This window comes from Eptesicus fuscus, chromosome 16 (genome assembly GCF_027574615.1).
Source record: "Eptesicus fuscus isolate TK198812 chromosome 16, DD_ASM_mEF_20220401, whole genome shotgun sequence".
NCBI lineage: Eukaryota > Metazoa > Chordata > Mammalia > Chiroptera > Vespertilionidae > Eptesicus > Eptesicus fuscus.
This window is the reverse complement of record NC_072488.1, coordinates 59,988,193-60,015,646: the sequence shown is the minus strand read 5'-3', so window position 1 is coordinate 60,015,646 and position 27,454 is coordinate 59,988,193. Positions and strand designations below refer to the sequence as shown.

The 27,454-nt window shown below is 45.0% G+C and overlaps 1 protein-coding gene across 3 annotated transcripts in view; it reads right to left on the bottom strand.

Moving 5' to 3' along the window:
• The window catches only part of VWA3B (von Willebrand factor A domain containing 3B), a 147,088-nt gene that overhangs the window by 116,848 nt on the left and 2,786 nt on the right, over positions 1 to 27,454 (bottom strand). For all 3 annotated transcript variants that reach the window (XM_054728301.1, XM_028132663.2, XM_028132662.2), the window contains exons 2-5: positions 24,260 to 24,487; positions 7,979 to 8,073; positions 6,669 to 6,919; positions 2,880 to 3,039 (exon numbers count right to left, since the gene is read on the bottom strand). In XM_054728301.1, coding sequence (XP_054584276.1) covers positions 2,880 to 3,039; positions 6,669 to 6,919; positions 7,979 to 8,073; positions 24,260 to 24,455 — 702 coding nt within the window. In that variant the 5' untranslated portion in view covers positions 24,456 to 24,487. The remainder of the gene's footprint in view (positions 1 to 2,879; positions 3,040 to 6,668; positions 6,920 to 7,978; positions 8,074 to 24,259; positions 24,488 to 27,454) is intronic.

Here is a 27,454-nt window from a genome sequence, read left to right as displayed (position 1 = left end):
AGACTTAGCGAGCCCTTGCTAGGCACTGCCATTGCTAGGGACACAGGTGAGATGATGCCTGTCTGCATCCCTGAAGGAAGTAAATGGAACGCCAGGCGTGCGACTGCTCTGGCCCCTCCCTCTCTACTGTCCAGTGGGGGAGCTCCTATGGAATCACGTGGGTCTGTCTCCAATTCACCCACTTAGTCTTCCAGTAAAAGGGTAAACAAATGTGTGCCTATCAGTAGGTGGAAGAGAGGCTGAGAGAATACAGAGAGAAACAGGAGCCCGCTGGGCCCTCTGGGGAGGGGGCTGCTGTGAAAGCAGAGGCAGAGCCCCTGGTTAGCTTCTCAGGCAGCCGAGATCGCCAGTCTTTCCTTCCCAACAACACCCTTCATGTCCTGGGCCAGCAGGCCTTCTGGGGCCTCCTGCACCTCCTCCTCCTCATAAAGACCGAGGATTTACCAACTTCCAAAAGACGTGTGCAGGGACCGCAGTGTACTGCAGGGCAGAGCCCTGAGCTGGACAGCACACCCGGGCCCTGAGGGTGATGCCAGCCCCTCTAAACTGCGGAATACCTCCAGTACCCCAGGCTGCCCTCCCCATGAACCAGGACACTTCAGTACTTCACCCATGTACAGTGCTCTTCACATGCCATCATTAGAGATGTAAGCAGACTCCCACCCTCTGCCCGGCTCCTCTGCACTTGAAGGCTCAAGCTCATCCCTCTGTTCAATCTTCCTGGCCTATCTGTGGCAACAGAGCCCAGTCTGGAGGAGGCCAGTGGCCTCTGAACATTCTCCTTCCCTGTAACCAAGCACATGGGACAGCCCTCCCTTCTCATGTGGACCTGATACAAAAACCCAACTTCCGAGTAAGTCTCTGGACACAAGACAATACTCACTTTCTTGGTTCCTCTCAGGACTCACTTATGGGAGATACTAACCCAAAGCAGGTTATCATCAATAGGAAAAGTCTGGGTGTTTAGCTTTATTGTTCAAGTTTCTTAAGCCCTAATCTTTTCTAGTCATAGCAAACAGCAGCAACATGGATGAGTTTGAAACTCACTGGGGTGGACTGAGTTTCACAGAGCAGAGGACCCATTCCCTCCCCACCCCACCCTACACACACGTGCGAGCTTTGCTTTACTCCTCATAAAGCATAAGGCATGGCAGTTTTATCCACAAGGCAGTTGTATTTATAGAATTTCTCTTGGGACCACAACCAAGCAAAGCTCTAGGTGGAGGGACCACCTGTCTAAATGCACTTTGCATTTGCCATACTCCACAGTCTCTCCTCAAGAGTTTTCAGGTGGCATTTGACGATCATGCGTGCAAGCTTCTTTCTGGGTTCTTCCTCTTCTGGACTTCCCTGGAACTCACTAAAATGTTCCATATTCCCTGTGCTGGGATGAAGCCCAGAGAAAGGAGAGGCACAAACCAGAGATAAGTAAAATAGAAAATCAAGGTCACTGGGAAATCTTGCAGTCAAGTTGTCAGTCAGCTGTGATAAGGGTAGCCAGGTGAACAAAGAAAGAAAACACCCATGAGGGCACGTGTGCACAGACACACATGCGCGTGCGCGCGCGCGCACACACACACACACACACACACACACACACACACACGCACACACACGAGCCTGTGAAATGTTCCATTTCTTGAACGCTAATTACAATGTCCAGACACTTGAAATTTTACAGATGTTAAGACAAACTTGAAAGGCCAAAGAACAAAGTAGGTTGTATTTTGTTCTTCTTTAATGGGAAACATTTGCTCTTCTGAATTCGTGAGGATAAACAATGTGTTTCCAATGTCAAACCATCCTCCTCAGTATCAATAAACACAGCCTGGTGACCACTGAGGACTACCCTTTCAAGGTGCCAGCACATGGCCTTCTTGCCCAAGAAAGGACTTCTTAATGCAGCAGAATAAAGCTTGAAATCTATAGAATTCCCCAGCTTCCAGGATTGAGAAAGCAATTAAATATTAATATTAATTAATAGGTATTAATTAAGTAGCTGTATCTCAAAGGAATGGGGACCCACCCCCACGCAGGGAGTTAAGGCAGGTCAAAGGACCCACCTGCCCAGAGAACTCCTCTTGGCTTGCCACAACCCTTGACAGTCCCACCATTAGAGTCACTCACAAAAACACACAATCCTTGTGGCTAAAAGACACATAAAACACCACCATTAATCACTTCTTCCAGATAAATCTTTATTTCCAAAGGTCACTATCAAAATGAATATATGTGAATACATTCACATTTGAAAATGGATGAATCATTGGCATGGATGGACATCACCTTGGAAAGCACATGACAGACCCACTTGTGAGAAGGGGAAGTGGGAAAGCTTCAGAACATGGACGTGGGGGAAGCCCTACTTCCTCATCCGAAGGTGCTATGAGGACTCTTCCAACCTCTCCTCCCATAAGAACTGCCTGATTCATCTATTTGTCAGAACAAGAGTGGAATTAAAGTGTTAGAGATACAGAACCAGGGCCTAACACCCTGTCCTTCCCCGATGCTCAGTGGCTCTGAGCAGCATGTGGCTCTCCTGGTAGGAGCTAAATGAGGGTCGACCCCAATCACCCCACCAGGGGAGCCCAGAGGACAGGGGTTAGGGAGTCTCATTTTGGTTGGTCCAGTGCTGCCATCACCAAAGCTGTGATTCTGACCCCTGTCTGGGGCTTGCTGCTCTGTCTCACTTGGTTCCAAGTTCAGAGGAGAATAGAATTAAGGCTTATGGGGCTCTTCAATGCCAATGAGGCAGCCCCTGTGAGATGCCCCTGGGAAGGGACCCGGATCGGCTGAACGGCAGTAGGAGGATACTGAGTGTGAGACATAAGCGTGAAGCCACCTTCGTGACCTGGGGCCAGCCCCGGATACACACTTACAGTTCTGTCTTTCCCAGCTTCCTGCAGAGCGTCCAGGCGGCTAGCCTGGCTCGGAGCCTGCTCGAAGGTCAGTTTCTCAAGCCAACTGATGGCGGCAGCTATGGATTGTTCCGTCACAGGAGCAGCATTCTCCTGCCATTTCACAGGCTCTCGAGACGCCCTGAAAGGAACCACATGGGGCTGTCACGGGCAGTGGTCAACAACAGCTGTCAGCCCTCGCCCTCACAGTCCTGAGCAATAAGCCACCGGCTTTGTTGGTATCTTTCGGAAGGCTGGGAGCTGCTCTTCCTCTCAGTGCTAATGAAGAGAACAGAGGATTTCAAACACTATAACGTACATTTGAATTATTGAGGAAGTGCCCTAGCCGGTTTGGCTCAGTGGATAGAGCATCAGCCTATGGACTGAAGGGTCCCGGGTTCGATTCTGGTCAAGGGCACATGCCCAGGTTGCAGGCTCGATCCCCAGTAGGGGGTGTGCAGGAGGCAGCCAATCAATGCTTCTCATCATTGATGTTTCTATCTCTCTCTCCCTCGCCCTTCCTCTCTGAAATGAATAAAAATATATTTTAAAAAATTATTGAGGAAGTTATTTTCATAAACAGGCAGATTTATATGAACTGTCTTCTATTACTAGTAAATTTATAAGGATTCACAGCATTAAGATTTGCAAATCAACAACAATTGTATTACTATAAAATTCTGGTTCTTTTATTACATTGTTTTCATTGTTCTGAAAGAATCCCATCAGTGGTATTTTTGGATTAAAAACAGTTTGTTCTGCCTGACTGGTATTGCTCAGTGGTTGAGCATTGACCTATGTTGCATCAGGAAGTCACCGGTTCAATTCCCAGTTAGGGCTCAATCCCCAGTAGGGGGTGTACAGGATAAAGCCAATCAATTTTTTTTTTAATTTCTTTATTGATTAAGGTGTCACATATTTGTCCTCATTCCCCCATTCCCATCCCACACCCCTCCCCACGGATGCCCCAACCCCCTGTTGAACTTAATCATTGGTTAGGCTCATATGCATGCACACAAGTCCTTTGGTTGATCTCTCCCCCCTCCCCCCCACCCTCCCCTATCCTCCCTCTGAGGCCCGATAGTCCGATCGATGCCTCCTTGTTTCTGGTTCTGTTCTTGTTCATCAGTCTATGTTGTTCATCATTTCCCCTAGATGAGCGAGATCATGTGTCACTAGAGAGATACTTATAAGAACTGAATGTGAGACGCGCAATAATAGTTATGCTGACAGGCAAATGAATCAGTCTGTAGTGAGTTTCTTTCTGGACCAACAGTTCTTTTGAGACCCAATTTCAATGTCCACCAGTTCCTTATGTGTACATGTCGGCACTGACCCCTCAGCTCTGGATGGTGGACAAATGGTGGTAATGCATGTCCGACTCCCTCTGGTTTGGTCTCGGCCGCACCCAGGGGCACGGCTTCACCCGGACTCAGGGGCACGTGGCCTCACCCGGAACCAGAGGGCGCGTGGCCTCACCTGGACCAAGGTGCACGCGGCCTCACCCGGACCCGGGACCCAGCCTCACCCAGATCCAGGGGCGCACGGCCTCACCCGGACCCGGGATCCAGCTTCACCCGGACCCAGGGGCGCGAGGCCTCACCCTGACCCGGGATCCAGCTTCACCCAGACCCAGGGGCGCATGGCCTCCCCCGGACCCAGGGGCACGTGGCCTCTCCCAGACCCAGGGGCGCGTGGCCTCACCTGGACCTAGGTGCACACGGCCTCACCCGGACCCGGGACCCAGCCTCACCCGGATCCAGGGGCACACGGCTTCACCCGGACCCGGGATCCAGCTTCACCCGGACCCAGAGGCGCGTGGCCTCACCCGGACCGAGGGGCGCGTGGCCTCACCCGGGCCCGGGACCCAGCCTCACCCAGATCCAGGGGCACACGGCCTCACCCGGACCCGGGATCCGGCTTCACCTGGACCCAGAGGCGCGTGGCCTCACCTGGACCCAGGGGCATGTGGCCTCACCCGGGCCCGGGACCCAGCCTCACCCCGGTCCAGGGGCACATGGCCTCACCCAGACCCGGGATCCAGCTTCACCCGGACCCAGGGGTGCATGGCCTCACCCGGATCCAGGGGCGCGTGGCCTCTCCCAGACCCAGGGGCGCGTGGCCTCACCCAGACCTAGGTGTGCACGGCCTCACCCGGACCCGGGATCCAGCTTCACCCAGACCCAGGGGCGCGTGGCCTCACCTGGACCCGGGACCCAGCCTCTCCCGGATCCAGGGGCACACGGCCTCACCCGGACCCGGGACCCGGCCTCACCCGGATCCAGGGGCGCATGGCCTCACCCGGACACAGGGGCATGTAAGCCAATCGATGTTAATGTTTCTCTCACATTGATGTTTCTCTCTCTCTCCTTCTCTCTCTAAAAACAACAAAACAATAAAAACATACTTTATAAAAAAATAGTATTGTTCTGAGTTCAACAGAGCATAAGTCTTTTAAATTTATTAAATCACTTTGATTTCAAAAACAGCCATTTGAATGTATTTATCTCCATGTTTATAGTTCAGTGAACTATATGAATCATATGAGTTTATGATTATAAGAAGGATGTGAAACATGGCCTCAATGAACCATCCTGAGTTGTTTCTCGGAGCCCACCTCCAGAGACAGAGGCTGCCGCACACGTGTGCCACCTGTGCGGCCTTCCCGGTAGAGAATCTGGCCGCGTGGCACATATGCTAGAGCATTTCTAAGAAAGCTAAAGTGTGGTAGGCTTAAGCACTTATTTCCTTCAATATATCTGAGACAGGAACAGGAACATTGGATAGGACACAATTTGGCAGCATCCCCAAAGATGTCATCTATTTAGCTAAAAATATTTTATTTTAAAAAAAGAAAAACTCAGTTTATTAACCAATGTTATCCCAATAAATTCAATTAAAAAAGAAAAGAAAAACTCAGGTAGATGGCCCCCTTCCAGGTGCTTCTTGTCGGGGAGGTGCAGCCACTGTTCCACATGGGAAGTTGGCCCACTGTCCAAATCCTCTCAAATCCAAGAGTCCGTGAATGATTGAATGCAAAAACCCTGAAATGTGGGAGATTCTGTAAAGCCAACCACCTGTTGTTCTGATTCGGGGGGGAACTTATGGAGAGGTCAACTTGAGTTGCAAGCTCAGTCTGAAAACCAATGAAATTTGTGACGAGTTTAAATCCACTATCCAAACTAAAATCTAAAATGAGTGAAGAGCCGAAACCGGTTTGGCTCAGTGGATAGAGCGTCAGCCTGCGGACTGAAAGGTCCCGGGTTCGATTCCGGTCAAGGGCATGTACCTTGGTTGCGGGCACATCCCCAGTAGGGGTTGTGCAGGAGGCAGCTGATCGATGTTTCTCTATCATCGATGTTTCTAACTGTCTATCCCTCTCTCTTCCTCTCTGTAAAAAATCAATAAAATATATTTAAAAAAAAAAGAATATCTTAAAAAAAATAAATAAAATGAGTGAAGGGATTTTTACTCAATATAATCCATATTCCTATATTTTTTCATCTTGCCATGCCTTGAAGAAAAGTGTGTTTCTAAATCTCTCCTAATTTGAAAACTAAAATACAAAGTGCAAAACAGATAAAGGTTTTCTGAGATATTCACTGTGGGTTTTCTGCTGGAATTCTATATTCTAGGAAATTACAAAATTACATCCTCCCCCAACCCCCCCCCCCATAGAGCTAACTATGTTAGTTATGCTACTTAACTCCAAATAAATGAAAATTGCCTATGACGTTTCACTGAAGTATCCTGTGCCCATGGGAAACTCACCATATGATATTGAACTTGGCTATGTGAGCCACCTGCTCCTCGAGGACCATTATTAGAGCATCTTGGCACAGACTGAGCTCCTCCTCCCGCATGTCACCAAAATCCAGCACTATGGTGATGCACTGCTCCAAGATGACACCAAAAATCTGCCGGCTTTTGCTGGTGAGCCAGTTTATCCGCTGCTCATAGCTCTCCACCGCTTGCTTTAAATGTTCCACAAATTGATAGATCAGTTCTGATTTAGCTGTTAGCTTAATGAAGTAAAATAAATAAATTATTAGTAAAATAATAAATTATTTAAATAAATAAATAAATAAATAGGATACCAAAATAAGTCACCTGAACCACAGTGCAGCCAGGACCAACAGGGCCCACTGAGTCAAGGCCCCTGCCATCAAGAACTGCATTAATAACAATTCTGTAGATGACCTCCAAACCCCAATAATCCAAAAGAAAGTGTTCTAGTCTGGCAGCTAAACACCTGTGGCTGATTCCCCACAGGAGAAAAGATGATCATGTGTTATTATTCTTTTAAAAAATCTATTTCTAGATCATGTTTTATCTTTACAGTTACAGAATAATCATTATCAGAAAATTTCCAGGGAAACTTTTAAGAAATTAAGGAGGAAATAAAGAGATAAGCTTATTTTTATAAGCCTCACTAAAAAGTTTTCCTAACGACAACATGCCAAAAATATTTCCGAAAATGCTTCTAACCACACGAGCACACCTGCCAGCTTCCTCCAAGGATGCTGCGCCGGTGACTACCCTCCTGCTCCGACCTCTATCCTGTATCCTCTGTCTCCCAGTCCCGGCTCCCCTGCATCTGGATCACTTGGTCACCTACAGCTGCCACCACACCTGATGGGCTGTCACTGAAAGGTGACAGAGGCTTGCGGGCCATTTCTTGCACACACAAATAAACCATCATCCACACAGACCAGGCACACTCGTGCAAGGCCTTTCAGGGTGCAAGGTGGTAGGAGACATGGGGAAGGAATAAGAAAGCATTATACTTATTCTGTGAAGAATCAAAATTATAAAGATCTGGTACCGTTAAAAAACTTCAACAACCCTCAGAACACTCCCAAATACCTACATTGTCTTTTGAACATACCATGTAATTCCACATTTTCATGCCTTGGCTCACACTGTCCCGTCTGTCTTAAATCCTTTCCTTCCCCATCCCCTTGTCCCTCAAACGTATTCCTGCAGCTCCAGCATCACTGGAAGCAGTAAGCCTCTCTGCATGGGCCACTCGACCTCAGCAGGGATCACAGGGCCTGTCTCTTGAGGGAATTCCCACTTACATTGTATGCTGTGCCATCTTCTGGTCTGTAGACCCGTGGAAATAGTCCGTCGGCATACCGGGAAGCCACAAATCTCCCCAGAGAAGTCACATAATCTGCATTTTTATAAAAAACAACAACCATCAAAATGGTGCATTAACAACCCTTACTTTTATTCCAAAATGCTTTTCTCTGACACCATTCAGATCCCCAATGACAGCAACACTCTGTGATGCTTTGCATTCTGAAGTACTTCTGGGTGCTAAAATGGAAGTGCTTATGACATGGGAATACTTTAATGCATGAATGGAGGAGGAAAACAAGATTTGCTTCTTGGTTTCCTGGCTCGTTTGTCCAGTATGATTATGTCAGAGGTCAACAAGGAAACAGAAATTAAGTTTAATTTTTCAAAACTTTTATTAAGGTCTTGGACTTGTTTTCAGAATTTTAAAAGTTAAACTCAGATATTATCTATTGTTCTCCCAAGTGGGGGTTCATGAATAGATGAGTGAATGAAGCAAGCAGGTAATGGATTCAGAATACTCACACAGAATTCAAAACCATAAGATTTTCTCAGATTATGTGCTCAACTGTTCACTATCTGTTGCACAAACACATATTGAGCACCCACCACGTGATACACACAGTGCTCACGGAATGGGAATACAATGCTGCCTAAAACGTTTTATCCTTCATGGAACAGAAGGCTACAGAAAGGATTCAAGGACTGAGCTGGCAGGACAGAGGATGAGGCAAGGCTTCCCAGAGATGTTCTTATTGTGATGATTATTTTGTTGTTGTTAAGTTCCAATGATAGAAGAAGAATGGGGGTACTCTTAGCCCGAGTATGTCCTATTCTCTGCCTTTCTAGGGAGGCAGGATAACAGCCTACTTCGGAAAGGCAGAAAGGACAAGACTGAATTTCACAGCTTCCCTGGCCAGGCTTGGTCCCAAATCATCAGGGGTGATAAAATTTACAAGACTTGCAGCTCAATGTTCATAATAGTAAAGAGTAAAGAATGAACTATTCAATTCCATCAGTAATAATTTCAATTGTGTGGACAAAAAAGGGGCCACACATTAAACCTGACAAACTCAGGAAGGCCTGCATAGAGGGCCTACAGACTCAGAGACCGAAGTAACTACATAGGATACTCTGAAATTAAAAGTTCCTAACTAAAAGCGAGTTGTGGTGAGTAGTCACGTCCTAGGTCAGTATTTTCCTTGACAAATGTCAATCTTTACCTTAACTGAGACTGTCTACTGTCTTTTTACATCTATAATAGCATACCTTTAGAATGTTAGAGTAATCCCCTTTTTTCCAGATCCCTCAGGGTACAATCTCCAACTAGAGAAGGGACTACGGAATTTCTCATTGTTACCTTGCTGCCTAAATACCATCTCCATGTGCTACTAATGTTAACTATCCTATACCCACCATGCAAAAAAACTATACATCTCTCCATTTTACTTTTTATCCATCTCAGAGATTTCCCACATTGCTTTCTCCTGCCTCCTTAATGTACCAACAATAGATTTCATGTAACACCCCTTACATCTCCTTGTTTGATTGTAATATATAAAACTAGAGGCCTGGTGCACGAAATTCATGCCCGGAAGGGAGGTGTCCCTCAGCCCAGCCTGCACCTTCTCCAATCTGGGACCCCTCGAGGGATGTCGACTGCCCATTTAGGCCCGATCCTACCGGGATCGGGACTAAACGGGCAGTCGGACATCCCTCTCACAATCCAGGACTGCTGGCTCCCAACTGCTCATCTGCCTGCCTTCCTGATTGCCCCTAACCACTTCTGCCTGCCAGCCTGATAACCCCCTAACCACTCCCCTGCCAGCCTGTTTGCCTCTAACTGCCCTCCCCTGCAGGCCTGGTCACCCCTAACTGCCCTCTCCTGCAGGCCTGGTCCCCCCCCTCAACTGCCCTCCCCTGCAGGCCTGGTCCCCCCCCAACTGCTCTCCCCTGCAGGCCTGGGTCCCCCCCTAACTGCCCTTCCCTGCAGGCCTGGTCAACCCCAACTTCCCTCCTCTGCCGGCCTGGTCACCCCTAACTGCCCTCCCCTGCAGGCTTGATCACCCCCAATTGCCCTCCCTTGCAGGCCTGGTCCCTCCCAACTGCCCTCCCCTGCTGGCCATCTTATGGCGGCCATCTTGTGTCCACATGAGGGCAGCCATATTGTGTGTTGGAGTGATGGTCAATTTGCATATTACTCTTTTATTAGATAGGATAAGCTGTAGCTCTAGCCGGTTTGGCTCAGTGGATAGAGTGTCAGCCTATGGACCGAAGGGTCCCAGGTTCAATTCCAGTCAAGGACATGTACCTCAGTTGCAGGCTCCTCCCTGGCCCAGGCCCTGGTTGGAGCGCATGCAGGAGGCAATCAATCAATGTGTTTCTCTAACATCGAAGTTTCTCTCTGTCTTTCCCTCTCTCTTCCACTCTCTCTAAAAATCTATGGAAAAATATCTTTGAGTGAGGATTTTAAAAATAAAAAAGAAAGAACATAGTTATTAAAGGAATTTATAAAAAAGTAAATAATAATAATAATAATCTCCATATATAAAAGCCTCAGCTATTGTTACGACCGGACAACTGGATGACCAGCCAGTAGTTATGATGTCAGTGCGCTCCCACAGCCAACCTACTGCAGCCGGCCAACCTCCCGCAGTCCTTCCCCTTGTCCGGCCAGCCCTGATAGGCTGGGAGGGACCCCACCCGTGCATGAATTCATGCACCAGGACTCTAGTAATAAATAAAATACGCTGTAGAGTGGCTTTTATCTGTAGCATTTTCTCAATCTGTTGAGATTTTGCTTCCAAGAAATTGTCATCAATTTGGCTAATAAACTCATAAATATTCTCTACAGGTTTGACATTTCTTACATTGTCAACACTCAAACCTCTCAAACTGTAAAATCTGTTTCCAAGAGTTCAATTTCTTAACTTACACAGATAGAGCAACTTCAAATCACCGGCAATATTTTCTCTTTACTTAAGACATTTAACTGGGATAAGGAAAGAGTACTGTTTTGGGGGGATTGAAAGAGATGAGCCTATGGGAGACTGTAGAAACTTCAATTGCTAATTAAAATGTGAGGCACTGTGAATTCTGCATCTAGCAATGATGAATTTTATAGGTAAATCCACACAGAGAAAAAAAATGTAAAAATAGCTACTTGAAGGTACTAGAGAGCAATCAAGAACAGGCAGAAACTAGATTGGCATTAATCCTTGAAAGAAGACAATGGTGAGCTTTTCACAGGGAAGGACAGAGTTTGTAGTTTGAGTCCAACCAAGTTAACGACCTGCTAAAATAAGAATCAGCTCTCCACGCATCAACTGATGAATGGATCAAATATGATATATCCACACCATTCATCTCCTTACATTATTTGGCCATAAAAAGGAAGGAAGTACCAATTCATGCTACAACTTTGATAAGTCTTAAAAACATTATGCTAAGTGAAAGAAGCCAATCACAAAAGAACACATTATATGATTCCATTTATATGAACTATCCAGAACAAGCAAATCTATAGACATAAAGTAGATTGCTTTGGGTTGGCAGGTGAGGGCAGGTTGGGTAGATAAGGAGTACTAGGTTTCTTTCTAAGATGATGAAAATGTTCTAAAGTTGACTGTTGTTATAGTGACCCATACCTATGAATATATTGAAAATGTTGAATATGCCGAAGCAATATCTTCACTGATACAGCTCCTAGGGCAATGGAAACTAAAGAGAAAATAAACAAATGGGACTATATCAAAATAAAAAGCTTCTGCACAGCAAAAGAAGCCATCAACAAAACAACAAGAAAGCCCACTGCTTGGGAGAACATATTTGCCAATGTTATCTCCGATAAGGGTTTAATCTCCAACATTTACAGGGAACTCATACAACTTAACAAACAGAAGATAAACAACCCAATCAAAAAATGGGCAACAGACCTAAATAGATACTTTTCGAAAGAGGACATACAGAAGGCCAAGAGACATATGAAAACATGCTCAAAGTCACTAATCATCCGAGAGATGCAAATCAAAACAACAATGAGATACCATCTCATACCTGTCAGAATGGCTATCATCAACAAATCAACAAATGTCAAGTGCTGGCGAGGATGCAGAGAAAAAGGAACCCTCTTGCACTGCTGGTAGGAATGCAGACTGGTGCAGCCACTGTGGAGAACAGTATGGAGTTTCCTCAAAAACTAAATATGGAACTCCCATTTTACCCAGTGATCCCACTTCTAGGAATATATCCAAAAAAACTAGAAACACCAATCAGAAAGAATATAAGCATCCTATGTTCATAGAAGCTCAATTTACAATAGCTAAGATTTGGAAACAGCCTAAGAGCCCATCTGCAGATAAGTGGATTAGAAACGATGGTACATCTATGGAATACTAAGCTGCTGTAAAAAGAAAGGAAGTCCTACCATTTACAACAGCATGGATGGACCTGGAGAGCATTATGCTAAGCGAAATAAGTCAAGTGGAGCAAGATAAATATCACATGATCTCACTCATTTGTGGAATATAATGGACAACATAAACTGATGAACAAAAACAGATCCAGAGACAGAGAAACATGGATCAGATCATCAAACCTCAGAGGGAAGGCAGGGGAGGGTGGAGGTAAGGGGGGGAGAGATCAATCATAGGACTTGTATGCATGCATATGAACATAACCACTGGACACAGACACCAGGGGGATGACTGCATGAGCGGGGGTGTGGGGGGGGGGGGCAAGGGGAGATAAGGACACATATGTAATACCTTAATCAATAAAGAAAATAAAAATTTTAAAAAAATTTTAATGTTGAATTGTACACTTTAAATGGGTAAATGGTATAGTAAGTATGTGAATTACATCTCGATAAAGCTGTTATTTTAAAAGTAGAAATGAGAATTTAAGTATTTTTTACTGGGACAGACATTAAAAAGATTTTTTTAAATGTAAAACAATGCCACCCTTACTAAAATTTTTGTTTTAGAAAATATACTTATTTTTCTTAAAAATGTTAAGTTGGGTTTGTTACTTTTAAATGAATTAATGAATATTTTTAAAAGATTTTAGTCTTAACTTCCAATATAGTAATTATCAATAGATATAAAATATACAAAATTCTTTAAGAAGAAGGGTATAATATGAAAGTATATAAAGGAAATATAATTAATTGAATAAAGAAATATCAGTAAAAACATTTACATACTAGCAGTAGGTAACCTATTCTAATGAAAATGGTTTTCTCATGGAAATCACGGAGGCCAGAAGGAAGTGGCACAATGTTTTTTAAGTGCTAAAATAATAGAACTGTCAACCCTAAACCTTACATATGGAGAGATTATTCTTCAGGAATGATGGAGAAGTAAAGACATTGTCAGACAAGAAACTAAAAAGATTTGTTACTAACAGAACTACTTTTAAAAAGAAAATAAAGGAAATTCTATAAACAGAAAGGAAATAATAAAAAAAGGAACTTGAAACATCAGGACAAACACAGTAAGCATAAATATAAATACAATAGCCCTTCTCAAGTTTTCTAAATTGTTTGATTGTTGAATCAAAAATTATAGCAGAGTCTAATGTTATTCCCAAAGTATGAAAAGAAAATAATAAATTATATTATAAACGGGGAGAGTAAAGATACATAAATAAAGGGAAATATAGTTTCTATTACTCTTCAATCAAACTGGTAAAATGTTGACACCAGTAGATTTTGATAATTTATGTACTTATAAGATAATACCAAGCACAATCACTAAAAATGCTGTAGGAAGAGATATAGTTTAAAAATACTAAAAATAAATAAGCACAGGAAATTCTAAAAAATGTTTAAGTAAGCCAAAGGTAGGAAAAAGAAAATAAATGGAAAACATTAAAAAAAAAAAAAGTACACAAGGCCTAACATAGCAAAAATTACATCCAATGTAAATTGTCTAAATACAACAATTAAAAGAGACTGGCAAAGAGGATTTTTTTAAATGACCCAACAATAGGCTATCTTTAAGAAACTTGCTTCAAATGTGATATATATACAAAGTAAAAATATAAATCATATAAGTATTAATAAAAAGAAAGCAGTGGCTATATTAATATCAGAAAAGTAAACTACAGAGCAAAAAATATTACTAGAGACAGAGCAAGACATTATATAATGATCAAGTGTCAATCCACCAGGAAGACATAGCAATCCTAAGTATATATACTCCAAACAACAAACAGTAAAATATGTAAAGCAAAAACTGATGAAACTGAGGAGAAATAGACAAATCCACAATAGTTGGATATTTCAATTGATAGAACTAAACAGAAAAGCAAGAAGGATACTCAACAACACCATCAATAAGCAGGATCTAATCGACATTTGTAGAAAACTATACAACAGCAGAAGAATATGTATTATTTTCAAGTACCTACAGAATATATACCAGGATAAATCATATCCATGGCTATAAAACAAACTTCAAAAAATTTAAAATAACAAAAACCAAACACTTATGTGCTTTGTCCACAATGGAAATAAACTAGAAATCAAGAAGGTAACAGGAAACTCTCCAAGCTTTTGGAAACTAAATAACATGCTTTAAAAAAATCCATGGGTCAGAGTGGAAGTCTCAGCAGAAGTAAAAATACTTTAAACTGAGTAAAAATGATAATACAACATATAAATTTTGAGGAGTACAACTCAAGCATGCCAAAAGGAAAATTTATAGCACTAAATGCTTACATAGCCCTGACTGGTTTGGCTCAGTGGATAGAGCGAACATCAGGCCGTGGACTGAAAGGTCCCGGATTCCCGTCAAGGGCATGTACCTTGGTTGCAGGCTCGATCCCCAGTAGGGGGCATGCAGGAGGCAGCTGATCGATGTTTCTCTCTCATTGATGTTTGTAACTCTCTATCCCTCTTCCTTCCTCTCTGTAAAAAGTCAATAAAAATATATTTAAAATAAATAAAAATAAATGCTTACATAATATGAGAATAAACAAGTCATCTTTTCTGTCAAAGAACAGTTTAGATAGCCGCCATGTTGGACTGTGTGGCTTGGCAGCTGCCATGTTGGCTACATGGCTTGCAGCTCCCCTGGGGGCCACCATCTTTAAACAGCAAAGGCCAACCCCTCCCTTTGAATTAGCCAATCATGAAATACTGTGCGCCTGAGCTCCAATCAAGAGCAAAGGACAGGTCATGTGCATCAGGGATTATAAACCTGAGCAGACCACCTGTTCAGTGTGCACACACTTCCAGACCATGTGTACACACCCTTCTACGTAGAAGTAAAAATGTTTGCCTTGCTGCCTGGCTCCTGAGTGTGTTTTGTGTTCTACAAGGACCCCTGACTTGGGGGGCTCACTTTATTTCTAACACATAAAATGAGATGAAAAGTCTCAAATCAATAATCTAAACTCCCACTTACAAAAAGAATAGCAAAATAAATCCAAAGAAAGCAGAAGGAAATAATCAAGATCAAGGCAGAAATCAATGAAATTGAACATAAAAACAAGAGAGAAAAATCAAACAAAAAAACCTGGTATTTTAATACAATAAAAAAAATTGGCAAACCTCTAGCAAGATGGACAAAGATACATGGCCCTGGCTGGTTTGGCTCAGTGGATAGAAGTGGATAGAGTATCGGCCAGAGGACTGAAGGTTCCTGGGTTTGATTCTGGTCAAGGGCACATAACTCATTTGCAGGTTCAATCCCCCATGGCCCTGGTCAGAGAGCGTGCGGGAGGCAACCGATCTATGTGTCTCTGTCTGTGTCTCTCCCCCTCCCTTCTACTATCTCTAAAAATCAGTGGGGAAATATCCTCAGACAAGGATTAATAAGAGAGAGAAGACAGAGAAGAGAGAGAGAGAGAGGAGAGGAGAGGAGAGAGAACATGAATTACTGATATCAGGAATGAAACAAGGAATATCACTAATGACCCTGCAAACATGAAAAGAATAATGCAATACCACAAACAATTTGACACACATAAATTAAACAACTTAGATGAAATGAATCAATACCTCAAAACAAAAACTACTATAACTCACTCAATATGAAATATATCATATGAATAGCCCCATATCCATTAAGGAAATGAACTTGTAATTCAAAACTTCTCCAGAAGAAATCCCCAGGCTTGAGTAGGTTCTCTCAAGAATGCTACTGAGCATATAAAGAAGAATTAACATTCTACAGAATATTTTCCAGAAAATAAAAGACAAGGAAACACTTCCCAACCCATTTTATGAAGCCAGTATCACCCTGATACCAAAACCATCCAAAGGCAGTATCCTACCTAATAAAATAGTAATATGCAAATTGACCGCACCTTTGCTACGCCCAAGCCACGCCCACCACCCAAAACCACGCCCACTAGCCAATCAGGGCAAGTATGCAAATTACCCAACAAAGATGGCAGTTAATTTGCATACACTGAGGTAGGGAGGAATTAAGACTGAAGAATTTTTTTAAAATTTTTTTATTTATTTATTTTTTTGAAGTAATTATTTTTTTTTAATTTCTTTATTGATTAAGGTGTCACATATTTGTCCTCATCCCTCCATTCCCATCCCCCACCCCTCCCCACAGATGCCCCCACCCCCCCTGTTGTCCTTAACCATTGGTTAGGCTCCTATGCATGCACACAAGTCCCTTGGTTGATCTCTCCCCCTTAACCCCACCCTCTCCTACCCTCCCTCTGAGGCCCGACAGTCCGATCGATGCCTCCTTGTTTCTGGGTCTGTTCTTGTTCATCAGTCTATGTTGTTCATCATTTCCCCTAGATGAGTGATATCATGTGTTACTAGAAATATACTTATAAGAACCGAATGTGAGACGAGCAATAATAGTTATGCTGACAGGCAAATGAATCAGTCTGTAGTAAGTTTCTTTCTGGACCAACAGTTCTTTTGAGACCCGATTTCAATGTCCACCAGTTCCTTATGTGTACATGTCAGCACTGACTTTTCAGCTCTGGATGGTGGACAAATGGTGGTAATGCAGGTCCGACTCCCTCTGGTTTGGTCTCGCCCAGATGCAGGGGCGCGGCTTCACCCGGACTCAGGGGCGCGCGGCCTCACCCGGACCCGGGACCCAGCCTCACCCGGATCCAGGGGCGCAAGGCCTCACCCGGACCCGGGACCCAGCCTCACCCGGATCCAGGGGCGCACGGCCTCACCCGAACCCAAGATCCAGCTTCACCCGGACCCAAGGGCGCGTGGCCTCGCCCGGACCCAGGGGCGCACGGCCTCACCCGGACCCAGGATCCAGCTTCACCCGGACCCAGGGGGCACGACCTTGCCTGGACCCGGGGGTGCGCGGCCTCACCCGGATCCAGGGGCTCGTGGCCTCACCCGGACCCAGGGGCGCGGCCTCACCCGGACCCGGGACCCAGCCTCACCCGGACCCAGGGTGCACGGCTTCACCCGGACCCGGGATCCAGCTTCACCCGGACCCTGGGGCGCGTGGCCTCTCCCAGACCCGGGATCCAGCCTCACCCGGACCCAGGGGCGCATGGCCTCACCCGGACCTCAGGGCGCGTGGCCCCACCCGGACCCGGGATCCAGCTTCACCCGGACCCAGGGGCACGTGGCCTCTCCCAGACCCAGGATCCAGCTTCACCCGGACCCAGGGGTGCATGGCCTCACCCGGACCTCAGGGCGCGTGGCCCCACCCGGACCTGGGACCCAGCTTCACCCGGACCCAGGGGCATGTGGCCTCACCTGGACCCCGGGGCGCATGGCCTCTCCTGGACCCAGGGGCGCATGGCCTCACCCGGACCCAGGGGCGTGGCCTCACCCGGACCCGGGACCCAGACACTCCCTGACCCAGGGGCGCGTGGCCTCACCCGGACCCAGGGGCGCGTGGCCTCTCCCGGACCCAGGGCGCGGCCTCACCCAGACCTGGGACCCAGCAGGGCCTCGTCTTCTTGATCCCAATTCCTGTTGGTCAATTCCCTCGGCCATTTTCTCAAAGCTCCGGGGCGGCTGCCGCAGAACTCACTGGGCGGCGGGCTCGGCGAAGCTCCAGTGCGCCCGGTGCATGGCGGCAGGCTGGTCCAAGGTCACTGCGGTGGCACTCGGGTCTGCAGCGGTGACCAGTCGCCGGGCGAGTGCACCTGGATCCGGGACCCAGCAGGGCCTCGTCTTCCCGATCCCAACTCCCATCGGTCAATTCCTTCACAGCAATTCCTCCGGCCATTGTTCTGGATGGTGTCTGCTCTGTTTTCCAGTTGTAGTTTCAAAATTGTTGTGGTAGGCAACAATCAGGCGTCTGCCCTATGCCGCCATCTTGGTCCTCCAGAAGATTCTTAAGAAACCTTACAAATGTGGTTCTGAACACTGTGTCGTCCATCAGTTTACCTTCCTTCATCCCTTCTATTCGTGACCTGCTTTGGTGTCTTCACATTTTGGCTGCCTCCCTATAGCTCAGCTTCCCCAATCTCCCTAGGTGGTCGCTCTTGATACCCCCTTTGTGGGCTGAGTGCAAAGTCTTGGTGTTGTTAAGCCTTGATTGCCGTTGGTACACTGGGAGGACTTGACCTCCAGCCCAATTGGCTGTGAGGATCAGCTGTGTCTATGCCAGGAGACAGCCTTATTTAACTAGACTTGCAAAATTGTAAAAGCCTCTGTGCTCAGCTTGGATGGGGCGGAGTTACAGGGTGGAGCCTACAGCCTTGGCTTCCCGTCAGCCCCGTCCTATGAGGTTCCTGGGTCTCAGTGTCCCTCTGAACTCCCTGCAAACACCTCTGAGAGAAAAGCGCCCTGGAGTTTTCGCCCAGCTGCCAAACAGTCTAGTCTCTCCCCCAATGAATCTGGATTCCCAGATTCTCACCCGGAACTGGGTTTCAGTGTAGTCGGAACTGGGGCTCAGCGCAGTCTGGCGCTTTTGTCTCCTTCCCACCAGGGCAATCTAGCGGCACAGTCAACAGACCATCCTCTGCGCGCATTCCCGTGTGTGCCTCCGGTGCTCTGCCTTTCGCCGCTTCTCTGCATTTCCGCCTTACAGCCCAGATTCCCCCAGTATGAGCCTGGCTTCCCAGGGTCTTTCCCGGAACTGGGGTTCAGTGCAGTCAGAACTGGGGTTCAGCACGGTCCGGAGCTTTTGTCTCCTTCCCGCTAGGGCAATTCAGCGGCACAGGCAACAGTCTGTCCTCTGCGCGCATTCATGTGCGCACCTCCGGAGCTCTGCCTTTCGCCGCTCCTCTGTGCCTCCGCCCCACAGCCCAGATTCCCCCAGCATGAGCCTGGCTTCCCAGGGTTTCGCCCAGAACTGGGGTTCAGTGCAGTCGGAGCTGGGGTTCAGCGCAATCTGGAGCTTTTATCTCCTTTCTGCTAGAGAACGCCGACCAGGCCGTCAGCCGCCCCTTCCTCTCCGGCTCCGTCCTCCCCGCATGCGTGCGTGCTGGTGTCTCCACCCGTGTCTCCATACCTCAGGCTTTTACGGCTCCTCTGATTTTCCTTGTGGTTTTCTCTTTCCTTCTAGTTGTGGGCATTTCAGTCCGCCACCTTTCCTGTGGTTCTGGATGATGTCCGTTTTGACTTTTAGTTGTAGTTTTGAAATTGTTGTGCCAGGCTGTAGGTTAGGTGTTTAACCTATGCCGCCATCTTGGTTTCTGAAGAATATTTAGAAGGAAGAGGGAGGAAAAGTGGAAAGCAAGGTGGCTGCCAGAGGGAAAGCCCGAGCGGGGCGGGGTGGGGCGGGGCAGAGCGGGTGCAGGCGCGGCGGCCACAAAGGCAGCAGTAGTGGCAGCAGCGGCAGCGCACGCGGCCACAGCGGCTGCTTGCAGGATTCTTCCTGCAAATGGGCTACTAGTAAGAAGAGAAAACTCAAGACCAATATCTGCCATGAATACAGGTGCAAAAACCCTTAACACAATACCAGCAAATAGAATTCAGCAATATAAACAATTATACAACATGACAAAGTGGTGTTTATTCCAATATTCAAAACTTTTGTTCTGAGAAATAGAAGTTATGGATATAAAGACAAGCTAAAGACTAAGAGAATATATCTACAGACCACATATGTGACAACGGATTCATTTCTATCCTACATAATAAAAGGGTAATATGTAAATTACCATCACTCCGCTACGCCCATGATTGGGCCGGCGGGAGGCGTGGGGGGCAGGACTCGGGGTGGCCGGGGTGTCCCCGCCCTCCGCCCTTGCCTCCATCCGGACGCGACCGGGCCCCCGCGCCACTGTGGGTGTCCCTGCCCCCCGCCCTGAGCGGTGGCCGAATGGGGCCGGCTGGACGCTGAGCTCGCATCGCCAGTGGGGCCAGCAGGACGCTGAGCTCGCGTCGCCAGGGCGAGCTCAGCGTCTGCACCATGGCTGTGCTGGGGCACAGAAGGGGCCTCTGGGGCAGCGAGCCCATGTCCCCGCCCCGGCCGGCCGTGCAGCGGGAGTGAACGGGCCTGTGGGGCCCGGAGCTCAGCATCCACGCGGCAGGGGAGGAACCAGAAAAATGAATCTTTCCAGTTCCTGATGCTGACAGCCCTATGGGTGCCGGGGTCCTCCACCTGCAGCCCCCAGTCGCAGCCCATCAGCCCCAGTCGCAGACTGGAAGCCCCCTGCCAGCAGTCCAGACGGGACCAGTGTTGCGCCACAGTGGTGGGTGTCAGCGGGCCACCCCCCCCCACACACACACACACACACACTCGCAAGTAGTATGGTCCAAGGGGGTGACTCCTGAGGCAAGGCTCCCATGGCAGCTGATGCTCACCATGCCAGGTGAGGAAGCCAGACCTGAAAGCCCAAGCCCCTGAGTACCCGAACTGCAGGGCGTCGTGGGCCAGGGCCTTGAGGAGGCCCCAGGACAAGCATCTTCCCAGAGGCTGTGCAGAAGGAGGGGAGGAACCTCTAGCTAGAGGCCGGGGTGAGGGATGCTGACGTCTTTGCAGACCAAGACAGGGCTGAGGGACCTCCCCACCCCCCGCACCCCCCCCCGTGCACGAATTTCATGCACCGGGCCTCTAGTAATATATAATAGACTCTCAAAATTCAACATTTAAAAAACAATCTAATTAGAAAATGATGAAAAGACATAAACATTTATTTTACCAAAGATGATATAGAGCACATGAAAAGATGTTCAACTAACCTAGGCATTAGGGAATTACAGATTAAAACCACAACGAAATATTACTACACAACTATTGGAATAGCTAAAAATTTTAGATGCTGACACACTAAATGCTGTTATAAAGAGGAAAAGCTATCTTTCATAATTACTAATGTGAGTAATATAGCCATTTTGGAAAATAGTTTGGCAGTTTCTTAACAAAACATTAAAACAACATATACTTAACATACCACCTAGTAATTGCATTCCTGAGCATTTATCCCAGTGAAATGAAAGCTTATGTTCTATACAAAAACCTGTAAACAATTGTTCATAGCTCTATTTGTAATAGCCCCAAACTGGAAACTACTCAAATGTCTTTTAATGGGTGAATGGTTAAATGATGGTACAACCATACCATAGAACACTATTCTGCAATAAAAAGAAACAAACTATCATTCTGGCCAGTGTGGCTCACTTGGCTGAGCATCAAAAGGTCACTGGTTCGATTCAAGGTCAGGGCACATGCCCAGATTGCAGGTTCAGTCCCTGGTAGGGATGCCTTGCAAGGCAGCCAATCAGTGTTTTTCTCTCACACCTATGTTTCTCTCTTCCTCTCCCTCTTCCTCCCTCTCTCTCTAAAATCATTAAAAACATACTTTAAAAAAGAAACACACTACTGTTACATGCAACAACTTTGATGGACTTCAAAGAAATAATACTAAGTGAAAAAAATGCCAATCTCAAAAGCTCACATATGATATCACAGCATTTACATAAACATTTTTTAAAATATATTTTATTGATTTTTTACAGAGAGGAAGGGAGAGGGATAGAGAGTTAGAAACATCGATGAGGGAGAAACATCGATCAGCTGCCTCCTGCACACCCCCTACTGGGGATGTGCCTGCAACCAAGGTACATGCCCTTGACTGGAATCAAACCTGAGACCCTTCAGTCCGAGAGCCAAACAGGTTAGGGCTATGTAAACATTTTTTTAAAATCCTCACTCGAGCCCTAACCAGTTTGGCTTGGTGGATAGAGCACTGGCCTGCGGATTGAAGGGTTCAACTCCGGTCAAGGGCATGTACCTTGGTTGCAGGCACATCCCCAGTAGGAGGTGTGCAAGAGGCAGCTGATCGATGTTTCTCTCCCATTGATGTTTCTAACTCTCTATCCCTCTCCCTTCCTCTCTGTAAAAAATCAATAAAATATATATATTTTTTTTAATTCTCACTCGAGGATATTTCTCCATTGATTTTTAGACTGGTGGTCACCAGGAGTTAAGGATGTTAGGGGATAGAGGTCTGTATGACTATAAAGGGGTAGCACTGGAAGAGCTTCAATCAATCACCCAAACCACTGAAAGTATAGTGCAAAAACATATTGAAATTTAAATGGAATTAAATGAAATACTAAAAAGTATTTAGTTTACCCAAAAGAAGGCAGGAAAGGAGAAACAATGGGTAAAAAAGATGGGAAAAACAGAAAACAAAAAGTAAAATAGGAAACCTAAATTTAACTATATAAATTATTACATTAAAGTAAAACAACAAAACAAACACTATTATTACAAGACAGAGATCATGAGACTGGGTTAAAGAGGCACAGATAGAGATTACAGATAGTTGGAGAGTAAAAGAGTATAAACATGCATGCCATGTGAAAACTAAGCATGACAAAGCTGTGGTAATTATATTAACATCAAACAAAGGAAATGTCATCAGAAAGATATGACAATCCCAATGTATATGCATTTAGAGCTTCTAACTAAACTGACAGAACTAAAAGGAGAAATGGAAATATATACTAGACCAAAAAAAATCACTAAAGATATAGAATACTTCTATCATACTATCAACAATCTTGGCTCAATTAACATTTATAAATATTATGTAGAAACTGCAGAATACACATTCTTTCCAAGTGTGTATGAAATATTCATCAAGACATATGATGGGCCATAAAACAAATCTCAGTAAATTTCCAAAGATTAAAATCTTATGTTCTCTAACTCAACAGAATTAAATTAGAAATCCAACAAAAATAAGGTATCTTTAAAGTCCTAAAACATTTGGAAATTAAACAGTATGAAAAAAGGAAAATATTTTTAACTCACTCATAATGAAAGCACTATTTTCAAGATTTGTGGGATTCCACTAAAGCAATGCTTGAGGAAATACTTATAACTCTCAATGACTACATTAGAAGAGAAGAAAAGGTTTACAATTAATTATCTAAGTTTCTACCTTAAGTTCAACTCAAAGTAAGTAGAAGAAAATAAATAATAAAGATCAAAGCTGATACCAATGAAATAGAAAACAAAAAGTAGAAAAAAAATCAACAAAGCCCATATTTGGTTCTTTGAAAAGAGTTGTTATATACCACTAACAAAACTTGTCCTGAAAAAGTGAGAGAAACACAAATTATCAACATCAGTAGTGAAAGAGGGAACATTACTACAGATTCCACAGGCATTAAAAAATGTTAAGGGACTAATTTGAACAGTGTTTTGCCAATATATTTTTTAAAACACACTGATAAAATGAACAAAATCCTTGAAAAACACACCTTCCCAAATTACCATGATGAAACAAAAAAATCTGAATAGCTCTATGTCTACTACAGAAATTGAATTTCTTATCAAACTTTTCCTACAAACAAAATTCTAGGCTCAGATAAGTTTCACTGCTGAGTTCTATCAAACAGTTAAAGAAGAAGTAGTGCCAATCATATATATACAAACCTCAGAACATAGAGGAGCAAATATTTCCAAATAATTTTATAAGGCTAGTATAATCCACTATCCTCACACATTGCCATACTCACTGCTGAAGGGCAGTACTCACAGGAGTTAATAACCAACATTCAAGCCAGTGCATTTAGAAAAATAATTGGACTACAACACAAGGAAGGCCACCACAGGAAGACAGCACACTCTCCCTGAAACTACACATCGCTACTGACCTCCCTCCGAAAGGGGTTTGCACATCCCAGGGGATAAATACCAAAAAATATATAAAATGTAAAAAAAATTATATTTCACCTTTCAAAGAAGAAAGAAGGAAATTAAGCATTACCAATATTTAATATGCAGATTAACAAATGTACATCTATAGAATACTCATATATTGGAGGTGCCAAGGTTTTTTACCCACAAGGAAGTGAGATCAAAACAAGCTGAGAGACCCGTGGTTTTTCAGGCAGCATCACTCTGTGAGTACTCTACCTTCACAGTGTGGAAATCCAATTTGTGACAAAATCTGTTTCAAGTTCAATTTGTTGCTCTTTAGCCCATGCAGTTGGAGCCATTCCTTGGATGAGATGAGACTCTGCTTGGCCACGTCTGTTTTGGTGTTGCTCAGTCCCTCTTGCCTCCGAAGCTGCTGCTCAGAGATGGTAGAAGATGAGCTTGATATCTCCATCTCTGTGTTAGGATCTAAGTCACAGGGGCCTCCTGTAAAGGCAATTGTCAAACTCAGACTTCCTGAAAACTTGGAAACAATCTAATGTCAACAGAGGATTGGTTTGAAATAAATTACAGTACATCCATGAAGTGGAATTCTATCTGCCAGTTAAAAATTACTAGTATAATACAGCCCTGGACGGTGTGGCTCAGTTGATGGGGCATCGTCCCATGCACTGAGAGGTGGCTGGTTTGATTCCTCATTAGGGCACATGCCCAGGTTTCAGGCTCGATCCCCAGTGGGGGGCATGCAGGAAGCAGCCGATTGATGTTATGCTCTCATGTGGATGCTCTTCTCTTCTCCCTTCCTCTCTCTCTCAAAATCAATAAACTATTCTTAAAAAAACAAAAACAAAACAAAACGCTGTGTTAGTGCTTCTCCAACCTTTAAACAAGTTATAATACAGATGTATATTTGTTGGCAAAAAAGATATCTACATATATTGCTAAAAGATATCCATAAAATTCCACATCCATAGGTTGATACTCATATACACACAAAAAAACATTTAGAAAGATATATGCTAAGAGGCTTACAGTAGTTTTCAATGCAGTGAGAGTGTGTGGGACTTTTGCCTTTTCTACGTTGCTTGAATTTTTGCATTATTTAAAGATTTCTAAAACAAGTTTTATTTTTATAATCAGAAAAATACAAAGGTCTTCCATTTTGGAAAATAAATAATCACTCCTGAAACTTCATTACACATCAGTATTCCAATTATAATCATACTAGAGGACTGGTGCACGAAATTTGTGCATGGGGGAGGGGGTCCCCTCAGCCCAGACTGCACCCTCTCTAAAGGATCGGGCCTAAACCAGCAGTTGGACATTCCTCTCACAATCCAGAACCACTGGCTCCTAACTGCTCACCTGCCTGCCTGCCTGATCACACCTAACTGCCCCCCCTGCTGGCCTGGTCACCCCCAACTGCCTCCTCTGCAGGCGTAGTCGACCCCAACTGCCCCCCCCCCCACCAGCCTGGTCGCACCTCACTGCACCCCTTGCCGGCGTGGTCACCCCCAACTGCCCCCCTCTGCCGACCTGGTCGCCCCTCACTGCCCACCCCCGCCAGTCTGGTTGCCCCCAACTGCCCTCCCTGTGGGCCTGGTCACCCCAAGCAGCCTGCTGCTTGGTCGTTTGGTTGCCCCTCACCAACCCCCCCTGCCAGCCTGGTCGCCCTACGCAGCCTGTTCAGTCGCCCGTCCGGTTGTTTTGGATGTGATGGTCTCTTAGCCTTTTATATATATAGATGCATCCAAAGAAGGTAAAGAGGATGAAACGCTGAGAGGAAACACATTGTTCTGCATGTGGAGCAGCCAACTGCGAGCTAATGAGAGAGTGGGAACCAGACCGAGACTCAGCCCAGCCAGAATGCATGGCCTCACCTTCTGAATGTTTTCTTCTCTAAAACTGTAAAGTTGGATTGACACATTCTGGCTCACACAGCCAGCTGTTCTGGGACCAACTGGACTCAAGGCAATATGCAACATATTAAACTTATCTAGACCTGCCTAAATATAGCCAATGTACACAGGAAGAAAGGAGTCGCCAAACTGTAATGCAATCTTAACCCACTCGCCACAACTTCAGGAAGGGCCTGACAACTGGGGGAAAGAGTCGAAAGCTCTGCTTACTTCTGCAGTCAGAGTGTGCAATGCATATAAATGAGTCCCCTGGACTATAATACTTTTTAACAATGGAAACAGTCCTTAATCCCATCTTTAAAACTGTATTTCCTAAAAGTCTCACATGAATTTCAAACACAGAAATCAGTTGGACCCAAGTTAGGGAGATTTTTTTTTTTTTGAAAAGAAGTTAGAAGTGTCATTATTAGCAATTTTATGTATATTCTGGGTAGTATATATTTTATCCTTGTAATAACCTAATGAGGTAGGTAGCCCTACTATTATTCCCACTTTACAGATGAGGAAACCAAGACTGAAAGAGCTTAACTAAGGTCTTCATCGTCTCACAACAGATAGATGCATAATTGAGATTTCAAACCCATTATTTGGCTCTAGGGTCTAGAACACAGAATGTTCTGTGGCCTTTATTATAATAATAAAATAAAATAAAACTGCAGCAACTTCCATTTGTTGGTCAGGCCCTGAAATGAGCTTTTTATATGTGCTATATCATAAATTCTTCATAACCGTATTTGTCAGATACTGTTAATACCCCATTTACATTTGAGGAATCAGAAGCTTTGAGAATTTAAAGAAGTTGTTTAGGACCCACAGCCAGTAAGTTGCAGAAGCAGGAGTCAAAGCCATTTCTTAACCACCTGCTATGGCACAAGCCTACCAACAGAGTGCATTCCACGAGGACTGCTTTCTCTTAGGGCTCTGGGTCCTCACTGAAGAGAGAGCAATAATCTTGATTTTCAGAGCTCAGGATCAAGAAGCTTCCTGATTTGTCATTTTCAAGTTTTTAAAGATAATGATTTCCATTTTAAGGTTTATATGAATTTGTACTGTCCAGATATGTTGAATTCCAAAGTTACACAAACTCATATTATTGGTAAAGATACTGCCTTCTTCCCACGAGGGCTCAATTTGATGAGAATATTACAAAAATATTTGGACAACATCATATAGGAGTGTGAAAACTGAGAATGGAAATTCTGTGTAGGTCCATTCCATCACATTAGGTGACTTCCCTTCTCCACAGTGGTAGCACCACCCATGGTCCCTAACTCCCAGGCTATGGCAAGGGGCAGATGTAGCAATACAGGACTTCTGCATGGATAAGCACCTGACATATTGGAAAGAGCTATGTACAAATAAATAACCTAAATCATTGTCCTTTGGTAACTGTGCTTTGTCTCATATAGCCACTTTCATTCCGAGCATCTTTTTACCTCACACCCCAGTCACAATGAGCTATGAAGTTTTGTTTCCTCCTCCTTCCACTCTAGAACCACAGAACATGAAAACAACAAAAAAAGCACGGACTATA